At 46.2% G+C, this 16226-nt stretch overlaps 1 protein-coding gene across 1 annotated transcript; it reads right to left on the bottom strand.

The window, feature by feature from the left end:
- Positions 1 to 3665: 3665 nt before the first annotated feature.
- On the bottom strand, positions 3666 to 13594 carry LOC138855401 (protein hairy-like). Its single transcript, XM_070104538.1, has 3 exons — positions 13190 to 13594; positions 8301 to 8396; positions 3666 to 6992 (listed from the first exon to the last, which is right to left on the bottom strand). The coding sequence occupies exons 1-3, from the start codon at positions 13433 to 13435 to the stop codon at positions 5883 to 5885; spliced, it is 1452 nt and encodes a 483-aa protein (XP_069960639.1). The 5' UTR covers positions 13436 to 13594; the 3' UTR covers positions 3666 to 5882.
- Positions 13595 to 16226: the final 2632 nt, after the last annotated feature.

Consider the following 16226-nt stretch of genomic DNA (forward strand, 5'->3'; position numbering starts at 1 on the left):
AGAGGGGCCAGGATTGGTGGGCTAGAATGGCCAGGATTGGTGGGGCTAGAGGGGCCAGGATAGGTAGGGGATAGAGGGGCCAGGATTGGTGGGCTAGAGGGGCCAGGATGGGTGGGGATGGAGCGGCCAGGGGGGGTGGGGATGGAGGGGCCAGGATAGGTAGGGGATAGCGGGGCCAGGATTGATAGGCTAGAGGGGCCAGGATGGGTGGGGATGGAGGGGCCAGGATGGGTGGGGATAGAGGGGTCAGGATTGGTGGGGCTAAAGGGGCCATGATTGGTGGGGCTAGAGGGCCCAGGATAGGTGGGGCTAAAGGGGCCAGGATTGGTGGGGCTAGAGGGGCCAGGATAGGTGGGGCTAGAGGGGCCAGGATAGGTGGGGATAGAGGGGCCAGGATAAGTGGGGGTAGAGGGGTGGATGGGAGAGGACAAGTCTGGGAGAGTAACATGTTTGGGTGGGATAGGTGTGTGTGTGTGTGTGTGTGTGTGTGTGTGTGTGTGTGTGTGTGTGTGTGTGTGTGTGTGTGTATGTGTGTGTGTGTGTACTCACCTATTTGTGGTTGCAGGGGTCGATTCACAGCTCCTGGCTGATTCCTGTCCCCTGTGTACGTCCCTCTGCTATAGGATATACGGTGTCTTCAGTCACAAATTAATCTAAGAAGAACAAGGAGAATCTACTAGTCTGTCGAGAAAACCCACTAGCACCTCAGTAACTGCCACTAGAGCTAAAACTAACATTAACAGTTCGTCTACCGCTTATATCGCATCTAACAGAACGTACAGTAACATGTGGTTAGGTTAAGGAAAGTCCTAACGCGGGTCTCAGGCACTGATGACCAGTCACTGGAGATTTTGGTCATTTAATCGAGGCCTTCCGCTGGCTTACCAGTCCATGCCTAGCTAGCTGCTAGGCATGGACTAGCGGTAACGCAGACTAGCGATAACGCAAACTAGCGATACCGCAAACTAGCGATAACGCAAACTAGCGATAACGCAAACTAGCGATAACGCAAACTAGCGATAACGCAAACTAGCGATAACGCAAACTAGCGGTAACACAAACTAGCGATAACGCAAACTAGCGGTAACGCAAACTAGCGATAACGCAAACTAGCGGTAACGCAAACTAGCGGTAACGCAAACTAGCGGTAACGCAAACTAGCGATCACAGTATAGAATCAACCATTGAAAATCACCATGGTAACCATCCTCATCTCAACCAAGCTCCCCATCTCGTTAGTTTTTTGCAGACCTCTTTCGTTAACCTCCCTGTCCATCCTCATAACAATATACCCACGCATGGGAAGATCTAATTATCCCCATATAATAGAAGTCTATTAACTCCCAGATTAGTAGCAGTTAAGGCTACTAACACCTTGTTAAGGTAAGTGGTGGTTTATAATATTAAAACTGGGAGGATTATACTTATTTAGTGGGTTTATAAGAGAAGTATTTTCGTTACTGGATCAACGGGTCTCAAGGGGGAGGATTTTCCAAACGGGATTTTGGGATTTGTGTCAGAAAAACTAGACTGGTGATTTGTGACATCTTGAGAGACAGCAGATACACTGAGATATGTATATTTCAGTGTATATACACTGAGAGGTGTATATCTCAGTGTATATGCAGTGAGCTGTGTATATTTCAGTGTATATACACTGAGAGGTGTATATCTCAGTGTATATGCAGTGAGCTGTGTATATCTCAGTGTATATTCACTGAGAGATGTATATATCAGTGTATATACACTGAGAGGTGTATATATCAGTGTATATGCAGTGAGCTGTGTATATCTCAGTGTATATTCACTGAGAGATGCATATATCAGTGTATATACACTGAGAGGCGTATATCTCAGTGTATATACACTGAGATATGTATATTTCAGTGTATATACACTGAGAGGTGTATATCTCAGTGTATATGCAGTGAGCTGTATATATCTCAGTGTATATACACTGAGAGGTGTATATCTCAGTGTATATACACTGAGAGGTGTATATCTCAGTGTATATACACTGAGAGGTGTATATGTCAGTGTATATACACTGAGAGGTGTATATCTCAGTGTATATACACTGAGAGGTGTATATCTCAGTGTATATACACTGAGAGGTGTATATCTCAGTGTATATACACTGAGAGGTGTATATCTCAGTGTATATACACTGAGAGAGGTATATCTAAGTGTATATACACTGAGAGGTGTATATCTCAGTGTATATACACTGAGAGGTGTATATCTCAGTGTATATACGCTGAGAGGTGTATATCTCAGTGTATATACATATAGATGACCAGAAGAAAACTAATGAAATGCCATAACCGGTAAGCCAGTGGAAGGCGTCGGTCAGATGACCAAAAGCTCCAGCTGTGGACCATCATCTAAGACCCGCGTCAGGAAACACCTTACTTAACCTAACATTTTTCATTTGTAACTTAAAATATGTGGCTATTAGTGGACAAATTCTCGAAATTTAGAGGTCATTTATGTCACTGATTTTGCAAGTCGTAGAATATTTGCATGGTGGATGCAGATTTTTTTTTTTTTTCAACTCTGAGTGGCTGGAAAACACTATATTTCGCTTATATCTTGGGAGAATAAATTGGTTTTCTGTGGGAGTAATTGGTGTTTCTCAAATGGGAAGTGGACGCACGCGAGCATGCGATCCGAAGATGTAATGGCTGACTAAGATAAGAAAAAATGGTCGATTTTACTTCGGTTCAAGCGATAGGTTGTGTGAAAAAAACAGGTGACAAGGTGTCGACCTTGTCATGACCGCTGAGAGAGAGAGAGAGAGAGAGAGAGAGAGAGAGAGAGAGAGAGAGAGAGAGAGAGAGAGAGACAGAGAGAGAGAGACAGAGAGAGACAGACAGAGAGAGAGAGAGAAATATTTTTATAATTCACGTCTTTATATTCTAGGCTGTCTGCACATGTTTTGATAGGAAACATTATACCGTGTATCCCCCCTCACCTGTATACCCTCCTCGCATACCCTTCGTGGAGGCAAGCAGAGGAGGTTTTGACATATCATAAAAATATATACTCCGAAAAAATGACTAGAGGTAAGAGGTTGCCCTGTGGGGAGCCACCACTGTGTGTAATATACAGGTGGGGTGTGCACGTCCAGCTGTACGTGTGTACGTAACCTTATATGTCTCTTAGTGGAGGGCGGTGGGCGTGTTTAGTAAGGGAGACAGGGTTAGAGGAAGGGAGACAGGGTTAGAGGAAGGGAGACAGGGTTAGAGAGAGATAGGGACAGATGGACAGTGTTGTCACACAAGGGGGACATTTAGAAGGATGAGTTCAGGGAGGAAGACAGTTTAAAGGGAAGGAACGCTCAGAACATTAAAGGGAAGGCACATTTAAGGAGGAATAAAGGGTTAGAGAAAGGGAGCGGCCATGGAAGAAGATAGGAGGGAGCATTCAGCAAGGGAGGCGGGGAAGTGAGGAAAGAACAAGTTCCAGGGGAGACTCGTGTAAATAGCACCTTAGGACGACTCCGAAGTGACGCTGTCTGGTACCTTCTTCTACTCTCTTACTCCTCGATTCTTCCTCACAGGCGTCACACATGTGACTAAAGGAAGGAGAGGAGAAGAAAGGGGAATGTCTGACTGATACAAGTATTGGAAAAGAGATCCAAAGGACCCTCCCCCTAAAAAAAAAAAAAAAAACTGGCTTCCTTAGCTTATTCGAATAAACAACCCGAACTTAAATCTTTTATAATAAACTTGAAATATTCAAGATCTATGTGATAAGAAATTTCACTACATTTTAAGATTTCAAGGATAGATTTTTTACTTATATCAGTCAAGACGAGGTACTGCAGTGGGATGCATGAGCCAACTCAGTCTAGGGAAGCCTGGGTGGGATGCAGCAACCAAACTCAGTCTGAGAAAAGTCTTGATAGAACATAAACTTAATCTTTAGTTGGCTTTTATTTGCAGTATTGTGATATAAATGATAAGGCATCTGAGTTTGGTTATAGCGTGCGCGTTGTCAGAGCGTGCTGAGGTGATGGGTGATGCTCAGGAAACGGGGAGAAGACGTGCTGTCAGGGAAATGGGAAAAGGAATAGGAGTTTAGCATGTGAAGAGGTTGTGTAGAAAGGGCGAAAGAGACGCGACATAATAACGGAGTTGGTGGAGAAAGGGGAACGAGATTAAAAACTGGTGGGATAGGGGTTAGGGTCGTCTAAGGTGGGTAGTCAGTGGGAAGGATGGAGGGGGAGAGGGATGGCATGGAAGGGGTCAAGTTATGGCACGGAGTCACGGCTCGAGGGGTCCCAGATGATCACAGTAAAACACACCACCACGGCTGAGCGAGGCAAGCAGGAGGGTGATACCTCCACAGGCCAGTGTCCATCAGTTCGCAGCTACTTAGAGCCGTGTCGAACCTCCGGGGATCACATGACTTATATAGTTTGATTCTCAGGATTGATAGCTTTTAGGCTTTTTGTAATGGCTTAAACTGTAAAAAAAAAACCCACTGTCTTTTATGTTATAAGCTATAATGGTCCTAGTTACAATGCAGTGTGAGTTTAAGGTCTTTATCTGGCCTGTGGATCGTAGCACCACACCCGTCTGTCTCTGTGAGGTAATGTGGTGCAGGTGCGGGGTGCGGGGCGTGCAGGTACAAGTGCAAGGTACAAGTGCAATAAAAAACACACACGGTGCAAGGTGCAAAGGTGCAGTGCAACACACACGTGCTTAGCGGTGCCTGTTAGTTGGCCCATTGTGGTTAAGCGTAATAACAATACAGACTGTCGTCTAGACAAAAACATAGCGAAGTCTGGGCCAGCTTCTGCTGGACCAGACTTCGGTGACACAACAGTAACATGAGATCACGGGCTCGGTGGTTCTGCCCTTCACTTTGTTGTGGATGTGTGACCACACGAAGTGGCTTGTGGATAAAGTGCTTCCAGGTGTGGACTCGTGCCCACACAAGGCGAAGTGGCTTGTGGATGAAGTAGTTCCAGGTGTGGACTCGTGCCCACACAAGGCGAAGTGGCTTGTGGATGAAGTGCTTCCAGGTGTGGACTCGTGCCCACACAAGACGAAGTGGCTTGTGGATGAAGTGCTTCCGGGTGTGGACATGTGCCCACGCAAGACGAAGTGGCTTGTGGATGAAGTGCTTCCAGGTGTGGACATGTGCCCACGCAAGACGAAGTGGCTTGTGGATGAAGTGTTTCCAGGTGTGGGCTTGTCTGATGACTTCGGAGACAAGACTGGATGTCGAAGTAAAGCCTCCTCCAGGAGAACGTTACTAAGGGATATCAGGAGACTCAGAATATACTCCTCTTAATAATAGATGTGGCGCCGTCAGTAGCTGTTAAACAGAGGCCCTGCGCCTTGTGGCACAGCTGAGGCAGTGCCACAAGTATAGGTCAGGAAACTAAAACAGTTATGAAATAACTGTTGGTTAATCTTTCATCAAGTCTTATTTTGTAAACTGCTTCCGTCTTGAGAACTTACACACTTTCTTATAGATTCACACAACTCCTTTCTCACTCAATTTATTTCGTTTTTTCCCCAGTCAATCAGAACTTCGTAATATTTCTCACCTTTAATTCCACGTTTCTTTCTCATCACGTATTCACTAAAATAATTGAATAGATCAAAACATTTCACTTCTCAATTTTGATTAAAGTTTTTCTTTCACTACGAAGCAGAATAGTTTTATATTCCTCAATATCATTCATTTTCGACTATAACCAAACTTTAAAAGTGAATATTTTGATGGTACATGAAAAAGAAATGCTAAACGACTGAGATGATGAGTTGTACTTTGAGGGGCGAGTGATTGGCAAGTATGGTGACCAGGTTAGTGCCACTTTGTAACCTGGTCAGTGCAACAGTGTGACCTAGTGAGCTTGTTGAGTGTCAGTGCCACGGCCGCCACATGGACTGAGACTCTGCTGGTGGAGCTGGTGGAGTCTTGTTCTTTTTAAGTTTCTGAGGTTGGTCGTGTGGAGCTGAGCGCGAGGGCCAGGGGCCATAGGTGGGTTTTGGAGCCAAAACGGGCTGTCGGTGGGAGCTGGTACTTCGACTCTGGTATGAAGACGACCCTAAGTCTTCTCTGAAGCTGTCACTGGTCCAGATCTGTCCTCTGAGTGATGGGGAAGTCCTGGATGTACTCGCTTGCTTTGGGGAGGATCGTCCAGAGTCCTCAGTAGGCACTGGGGAACCCATACTGCTTATGGATGACATGGGAGTACTGACCCCTGAGCAGCTAATGTCACTGTCCGATGTGTCAAGAGTCTCCCTTCCCAGAGCAGAGTCTTCGCTACTGGTTGACAAGGCTGGCGGCTGAACGAAGGACGAGGATGAAATGCTATTCCTGTCTGAAGTGAGGATTGCAGTGAGGACTGGAGCAGAGGCTTGCAAGGCAGCACTTGGAGGTGCTCTGTTGCTACTTCTCTGTGAGACGACCTGCTGAGTGGCTGGTAATAAGAGTGTAAGGTCAGTGTTGTTAAAACGTGTAGGGAGAATCTGTAAACCACACTGTTGCTTCTGGACTTGAATAGGGCCACTTGTGTTCTGATACTTGGGTGTGGTTACATAGGTCACCTGTGGCTGAACACCTAGAGAGTTCCCTGCGTTGTCTTGGAAGGCTATGGGTTGTGTGGGTGGCTGTGAGACGGTAGCTCCAGCCGTGGTATTGAGTACCAGGATGATAGGTGCGGGGTTGGGCATTACGTTGATGCTGTTCTGAACGCAGGTGGTGTTGGTGTTGACGTTGGAAGACATGGAAGTGGCGATGGCATTGAGATGAGAGAGCACCTTCTTGTGGAGATCGTGGGGGAGATCGTTCAAGCTGGCCAGGTACTTAGCGACCTCAGCAGCGCAGTGGGTGTAGCCGGCTCGGTACTTTGCCTCTTCGGTACCGTGTAGCCTCCCACCACCTGCGGCTTCGTGACGGTGAAGCGCCTGAACATGATGTACCGTCATTTCCAGAATGTCCGCCTTTTCCAGTTTGCTGTACCGCGATGGCTGTTGGGAGAAACAACTCGGAATTAATGATATGTATAACCATAACAACATTAGAGCTGGATGTAAACAATTAGAGCTGGATGCAAACAACTGGTTCCAAGAACCGATAAGTTGATAAATTAGACAGTCATAAAACACTTAGGTATCTACGCTGATGGACTGATGCCAACGACTCCAGGCTGAGGGACTGATTACCTCAAACTTCACTATTCCTCTTTGTATTGGAGTGATGAAGCCAGTGTGTGGCGAAACTTTTAAAAAATAACGTATGGTTTCGCTCAAGGGAGCTTTATAGTCACCAAAAAATCCGCTCTTAGAGGAGGGAAACATTTCACGACGTTTCGGTTTATTCTGTACCATTGTTAAGTTACAACTAGCCACAGTTCCTATGGGTGAAACTTGCTTATAGTAAAAACTTACTCTGTTTCGACGAACTTGACACATGCGCGACACCTGCGTGTCTGTTCTGAAGACGTTTTGCCAACCAGTGACTTCATCAGTTCAAGAGAGAGGTAATTAATTGGAGCCAGTAGAGGATGAGCTAATCAGTCCCCTAGCCTTAACGACGTAGAAACATGGTCCAGTAGATTAGGTAGTCAGTCCCTCGGCAATGAGTGTTTATTTATGAGCTCACGGCATGTTCTAGCTATCACTTGAGAGCAGTGATCGAACCCTGAGTCAGCGGTTTGGTGCTGCTGTGAGTCCCGCACCATTACTTGACCTCTGCACCACAGAGGATTATATATTTTTAGCGATAACTGTGATGGTGTCGGACTATAACTCCATAAACAAAGAATATATGGTAAACACTGGCCTCCAGCAGGGGAATCGAGACGCAGGTTCGAGCCTCGACCACTATCACATTCGTTTATTACAAATTCTACCAACTACGTGTTTATGGACGAGACTAAATGAATGACAAGGATAATAATGATCATAAATATAACAATTTTTATAGGGATAGAGGGGTAAGCCAGCGGAAGGTCTCAGTCAGGTGACCAAAAACTCCAGCTGTGGGTCATCATATGAGACCAACACCAGGATAAGATAAGATAAGAAACACTTGTCCTGTTTCCTGATAAATATTACCTAACTTAAATGAGACAGACACTCATACACAGAGTCCACAGACTCTGTGGCGCCTCTATACACACTCTACATTCAATAAATTACACAATAACTGAAAAAATCCACCCACTAAATAACTGACCAATACATAAACCTTCCAAAATCTTTATTTTTTAAAAAATTAAGTAACTCGTCTGGGATTACTGACCAAATATCTTGAGAGAATCAATCAATACTTACGTCTTTCTTAGTGGCCTCCAGGACCAGAGTCTTAAGTTCATTAAGACACCGATTGATGCGTTGACGTCTCTTCTTCTCCATCAATGGCTTATTACTCTGTGGGATGACATAAATGTTGCTACAGAAAGGGAGGGGAATGATTTTCTGTTTTTTTTAGCTAACATACGTGTAAATTTTACCTTATTCCTAGTAATGACCCTCGTGTAGTAGATAGTCTTAATGACCCTCGTGTAGTAGATAGTCTTAATGACCCTCGTGTAGTAGACAGTCTTAATGACCCTCGTGTAGTAGACAGTCTTAATGACCCTCGTGTAGTAGATAGTCTTAATGACCCTCGTGTAGTAGATAGTCTTAATGACCCTCGTGTAGTAGATAGTCTTAATGACCCTCGTGTAGTAGTCTTAATGACCCTCGTGTAGTAGTCTAATGACCTCGTAGTAGTCTTAATGACCTCGTAGTAGAGAGAGAGAGAGAGAGAGAGAGAGAGAGAGAGAGAGAGAGAGAGAGAGAGAGAGAGAGAGAGAGAGAGAGGGAGAGAGAGAAGAAGAGAGAGGGAGAGAGAGAGAGAGAGAGAGAGAGAGAGAGAGAGAGAGAGAGAGATTAAGAGAGAGTGAGAGAGAGAGAGAGAGAGAGAGAGAGAGAGAGAGAGAGAGAGAAAGAGGAGAGAGTGAGAAATCTGAATTCCACTCACTCTACGAGAGATGGAGTCTGTCAAGGCCCTCTCTCTCTCTCTCTCTCTCTCTCTCTCTCTCTCTCTCTTTCTCTCCCTCTAACCCTCCCTAAAGTGGGCATGACAGGTAAAGGGATCTTGATCCAAGGAATTAGAGGCTACCCCTCTTCTTTCCTTGGATCAAATCTCATTACCTCTCATACCTGGGCTCTGTGCGATCCCCTACAGGTTTAGCGCTTCTAAATAATAATAATAATAATAATAATAATAATAACCCAGGAGGGTTAATAATTTTGAGTAAGCCAAGAAAGCCAGGCAGAGTGGCTTATTTCCAGCGTGGTCCTTAGGTTCTCTTTCCCAGGATGCTGTCTACACCAGTCGACTAACACCCAGGTACCTACTGACTTCTAGGTGAACAGTGACAGCTGGTGTAAGGTGACTAACACCCAGGTACCTACTGACTTCAAGGTGAACAGTGACAGCTGGTGTAAGGTGACTAACACCCAGGTACCTAAACCATACCCCCGGCCGGGATTGAATCCGCGGTCATGTTGACGGCAGTGAAGGGACTTGAGCTAGAGTTCGTCACGGCCACGCTAGCTGGAGATTCGTCTGTAAAAACTTGCATTTGTGGTCACAGAGGTGCCTGTGCTAACTTTCCTATGGTGTAGAAATATACTTAGTTGGATGAATCTTATTGTGGCTAGCTGGTCTAGTGGCTAACGCGACGGGCTGGAGTTTTGAGACTCTATGACCGCGGGTTCAATCCCGGCCGTGGTATGGTTTATTTGCAATCGTGTCATTACGATTTCTTGAGTCACCCAGGTACCTACTTACTGCTAGTTGAACAGTGGCAGCAGATGTTAAGGATATCTGCCAATACTTCCCAGCACAGTGAAGGTAGTAGGTACACTACGCCACTAGTAAGGTACTAGGTACACTACGCCACTACGAAGGTACTAGGTACACTACGCCACTACGAAGGTACTAGGTACACTACGCCACTACGAAGGTACTAGGTACACTACGCCACTACGAAGGTACTAGGTACACTACGCCACTACGAAGGTACTAGGTACACTACGCCACTACGAAGGTATTAGGTACACTACGCCACTACGAAGGTACCAGGTACATTACGCCACTACGAAGGTACTAGGTGCACTACGCCACTCCGAAGGTACTAGGTGTACTGGTACTAGGTACACTACGCCACTACGAAGGTACTAGGTACACTAAGCCACTACGAAGGTACTAGGTAAACTACGCCACTACGAAGGTACTAGGTGCATTAAGCCACTACGAAGGTACTAGGTACACTACGCCACTACGAAGGTACTAGGTACACTACGCCACTACGAAGGTACTAGGTGCATTAAGCCACTACGAAGGCACTAGGTACACTACGCCACTACGAAGGTACTAGGTACACTACGCCACTACGAAGGTACTAGGTACACTACGCCACTACGAAGGTACAAGGTACACTACGCCACTATGAAGGTACTAGGTACACTATGCCACTACGAAGGTACTAGGTGCATTACGCCACTACGAAGGTACTAGGTACACTACGCCACTACGAAGGTATTAGGTACACTACGCCACTACGAAGGTACTAGGTACACTACGCCACTACGAAGGTACTAGGTGCACTACGCCACTCCGAAGGTACTAGGTGTACTACGCCACTACGAAGGTACTAGGTACACTACGCCACTACGAAGGTATTAGGTACACTACGCCAGTACGAAGGTACCAGGTACACTACGCCACTACGAAGGTACTAGGTGCACTACGCCACTCCGAAGGTACTAGGTGTACTGGTACTAGGTACACTACGCCACTACGAAGGTACTAGGTACACTACGCCACTACGAAGGTACTAGGTACACTACGCCACTACGAAGGTACTAGGTACACTACGCCACTACGAAGGTACTAGGTACACTAAGCCACTACGAAGGTACTAGGTACACTACGCCACTACGAAGGTACTAGGTACACTACGCCACTACGAAGGTACTAGGTACACTACGCCACTACGAAGGTACTAGGTACACTACGCCACTACGAAGGTACTAGGTACACTACGCCACTACGAAGGTACTAGGTACACTACGCCACTACGAAGGTACTAGGTACACTATGCCACTACGAAGGTACTAGGTACACTAAGCCACTACGAAGGTACTAGGTACACTACGCCACTACGAAGGTACTAGGTGCATTAAGCCACTACGAAGGTACTAGGTACACTACGCCACTACGAAGGTACTATTTACACTACGCCACTACGAAGGTACTAGGTGCATTAAGCCACTACGAAGGTACTAGGTACACTACGCCACTACGAAGGTACTAGGTACACTACGCCACTACGAAGGTACTAGGTACACTACGCCACTACGAAGGTACTAGGTACACTACGCCACTACGAAGGTACTAGGTACACTATGCCACTACGAAGGTACTAGGTGCATTACGCCACTACGAAGGTACTAGGTACACTACGCCACTACGAAGGTATTAGGTACACTACGCCACTACGAAGGTACTAGGTACACTACACCACTACGAAGGTACTAGGTGCACTACGCCACTCCGAAGGTACTAGGTGTACTACGCCACTACGAAGGTACTAGGTACACTAAGCCACTACGAAGGTACTAGGTACACTAAGCCACTACGAAGGTACTAGGTACACTACGCCACTACGAAGGTACTAGGTACACTAAGGCACTACGAAGGTACTAGGTGCACTACGCCACTACGAAGGTACTAGGTACACTAAGCCACTACGAAGGTACTAGGTACACTACGCCACTACGAAGGTACTAGGTACACTACGCCACTACGAAGGTACTAGGTACACCACGCCACTACGAAGGTGCTAGGTACACTACGCCGCTACGAAGGTACTAGGTACACTACACCACTACAAAGGTACTATGTACACTGCACCACTACGAAGGTACTAGGTACAGTACACCACTATGAAGGTACTAGGTACACTACACCACTACGAAGGTACTAGGTACACTAAACCACTACGAAGGTACTAGGTACACTATACCACTACGAAAGTACTAGGTACACTAAACCACTACGAAGGTACTAGGTACACTAAACCACTACGAAGGTACTAGGTACACTAAACCACTACGAAGGTACTAGGTACACTACACCACTACGAAGGTACTAGGTACACTAAACCACTACGAAGGTACTAGGTACACTACACCACTACGAAGGTACTAGGTACACTAAACCACTACGAAGGTACTAGGTACACTAAACCACTACGAAGGTACTAGGTACACTAAACCACTACGAAGGTACTAGGTACACTACACCATTACGAAGGTACTAGGTACACTACACCATTACGAAGGTACTAGGTACACTAAATCACTACGAAGGTACTAGGTACACTAAACCACTACGAAGGTACTAGGTACACTACACCATTACGAAGGTACTAGGTACACTACACCATTACGAAGGTACTAGGTACACTAAACCACTACGAAGGTACTAGGTACACTACACCATTACGAAGGTACTAGGTACACTACACCATTACGAAGGTACTAGGTACACTACACCATTACGAAGGTACTAGGTACACTAAACCACTACGAAGGTACTAGGTACACTACACCATTACGAAGGTACTAGGTACACTAAACCACTACGAAGGTACTAGGTACACTACACCATTACGAAGGTACTAGGTACACTAAACCACTACGAAGGTATACTAAGTACACTATACCATAATGAAAGCATTTCCACTGCTGGAACCAAATGTAATTCTGCACAGATTTTTCAATTACTACGACCAAAGGTAATTCTGCACAGTCCTTTCTCTGCTGTCACAACCATTGGAGACTCCTCTACACAGGTACTTCGACAGCTACACCCAAGTGTAGCCTCCCAGAGGTATCGTTCGTGCTAGACATACGACTGCTTCTCTCATAAATGCAGCAGTTATACCTCAAACATTCACGTGTTCTCTCGGTAACTCTGCTAACATTAGTATGCTACTGTGGACGCTACCTGGTTCATTGTTTTCGTTACCACCAGCTGTTACACCACTCATATATACAGCAACTACCACTCACATGACCGGAGGTAACGTATCCACTAGAGCCAGTCAGATGAACTGGTTCGTGTAAGGTTTTAGGGTGATATTAGAGTGTCGACAAGCACTCACCTTGCGGTTCATTGAGCAGTCAGCTGGCGAGGCATTGCGGCGATGGCCGCTAGTGTTATCCGCGGTCATGTCATCTGGTCCAGCTTCCTCGTCATCCAGATCGTCACCCAGGTGGGTGGGCTCCTCATCCAGGTACTGTTGTGCCCTGGACCCCAGCTGGTGCCCGTGGCATCGGCTGTGGCGATGGCCACACTCGACGTCTGTGCCTGACAGGCTCCCACACTCCACTGAAGACAGGTTTTCCATTATACTGGGTAGCGGAGAAGGTCGCCAGAGTCTCACAGCGCCTCGGGTAGCGGGGCTACACACGCTACCCTACGGGTTTATTCCTCTCTTAAAACTTAAACAGTGCTTAAAAGGGACACACTCTCCACTTAACAATTATCCAAGCTCATATTGCCAAGCCACTTCTAGTGGCTAGCGCGACGGGCTGGAGTTTTGAGACTCTATGACCGCGGGTTCAATCCCGGCCGGGGGTATGGTTCACTTCATCGAAGAAAACCCAGATAAATGATGGGGTCTCTTGAAGGCTTATACCCTAAGTTTGCGTGGATGATGGTGGATAGTGAACGTATGGTGATGTAGATAGATGCTTGATAATGAACAGTGAGGCCAGGATAGAGAGGCCTTGGACTAGTAAGAGTGCAGGTTGGGCAGAGCTAGCTTGAAGAAAGCACATTTCCGCCACATCGACAGCATTTCTGCGAAAAGAAGAAATCAGTATTAATCCTCTAGTTAACAATTAAGATCCCCCAAAATTTAGACAAAATATATGTAGATCGATCAATAAAAACACACATACAACACTTGGGGCATGTTTAGGGGCATGTTTAGGGGCATGTTTAGTCCTCCAAGATTTCCGCCAACACAGCCTTTTTCAGTCAAGAATAAGAGAATATTCACCTTTTTTTGACTGGAGAAACCTGTCGTGTATACCTGGAGTATACCTGGAGAGGACTTCAGGGGTCAACGCCCCCGCTACCCGGTCTGTGACCAGGCTTTATTTTAGGGGAAATTTGTCGGTAATAAAGATACCCAAGTGATATACATGAGTCTAATTCACATAATACATTTACTGAAAACTTTTCGGTCCTTAAACCGAAGTTATACCAGCTGCATATACCTCTGTTTTAACTGGGGTATAACAAAATACATTATTAAACCATTAAGATAACGATATAGAGCTTAGAACAGTTCTTAAATCCTCTCATATTTTTGAGTTCAAGGTTCAGACGTCGTTTTGGTCCATCCTGGAGTTAAAATGGCCCAGAGCGGTCTGTAAATGGTCTAAGAATCGAAAAAATGCTCCGTGACAGGTTGAAAATATCCACTGATGACCCATATCAGTGCCGGAGGGTCAAGCCTGTATGTTCTGTGTGACTCTGGCAGTAGATCACGTCAGTGACCACTGGCTTACCCATGATAGTCTGTGCTCTGAGTGTGACTGGCTGTAGATCACGTCAGTGACCACTGGCTTACCCATGATAGTCTGTGCTCTGAGTGTGACTGGCTGTAGATCACGTCAGTGACCACTGGCTTACCCATGATAGGCTGTGTTCTGAGTGTGACTGGCTGTAGATCACGTCAGTGACCACTGGCTTACCCATGATAGGCTGTGTTCTGAGTGTGACTGGCAGTAGATCACGTCAGTGACCACTGGCTTACCCATGATAGTCTGTGTTCTGAGTGTGACTGGCTGTAGATCACGTCAGTGACCACTGGCTTACCCATGATAGTCTGTGTTCTGAGTGTGACTGGCTGTAGATCACGGCAGTGACCACTGGCTTACCCACGATAGTCTGTGTTCTGAGTGTGACTGGCTGTAGATCACGTCAGTGATCACTGGCTTACCCATGATAGTCTGTGTTCTGAGTGTGACTGGCTGTAGATCACGGCAGTGACCACTGGCTTACCCATGATAGTCTGTGTTCTGAGTGTGACTGGCTGTAGATCACGTCAGTGACCACTGGCTTATCCATGATAGTCTGTGTTCTGAGTGTGACTGGCAGTAGATCACGTCAGTGACCACTGGCTTACCCATGATAGTCTGTGTTCTGAGTGTGACTGGCTGTAGATCACGTCAGTGACCACTGGCTTACCCATGATAGTCTGTGTTCTGAGTGTGACTGGCTGTAGATCACGTCAGTGACCACTGGCTTACCCATAGTAGTCTGTGTTCTGAGTGTGACTGGCAGTAGATCACGTCAGTGACCACTGGCTTACCCATGATAGTCTGTGTTCTGAGTGTGACTGGCAGTAGATCACGGCAGTGACCACTGGCTTACCCATGATAGTCTGTGTTCTGAGTGTGACTGGCAGTAGATCACGGCAGTGACCACTGGCTTACCCATAGTAGTCTGTGTTCTGAGTGTGACTGGCAGTAGATCACGTCAGTGACCACTGGCTTACCCATGATAGTCTGTGTTCTGAGTGTGACTGGCAGTAGATCACATCAGTGACCACTGGCTTACCCATACTGCTCTCAGTGCACTGGAAGTAAAGCTACCGTACCTCTGGACGTAGATTTCCACAGGTGAGCTGCCCGGGGCGCAGCTGTGTTCTCAGTACCTTTAACAGCAGTAGTTACAAATGCCCCTCCCAACACTGCCTTTTATAAACCTGCGAACAAGGTCAGCTGGATGACATCTCGTGGGAAAAGCTGGGTACCTTGATTTAAAAATACCATTGTACATTAATACACCCCTGGGCATCGTTATATACACCTAGAGGTGTTTATTTCTCAAGGTATACACACGGAGAGATGTGTATACCCTCAACTTAAATGCCCCTCAAGGTATTTTCACTGCACACAATATACACATGCCGAGATATACATATATCTCACTGTATATGCAGCTAGAGGTGTATAATCACCTTACACCTGCTGTCACTGTTCACCTAGCAGTAAGTAGGTACCTGGGTGTTAGTCGACTGGTGTGGGTGGCATCCTGGGGTAGAGGTATTAAAAGTGCCCCTAGATAAAGCTTGTAATTGACCTGACGTAGGGTAACAGTGATGATGATGATAATAATAATAA

This window comes from Cherax quadricarinatus, chromosome 93 (assembly GCF_038502225.1).
Source record: "Cherax quadricarinatus isolate ZL_2023a chromosome 93, ASM3850222v1, whole genome shotgun sequence".
Lineage (NCBI taxonomy): Eukaryota > Metazoa > Arthropoda > Malacostraca > Decapoda > Parastacidae > Cherax > Cherax quadricarinatus.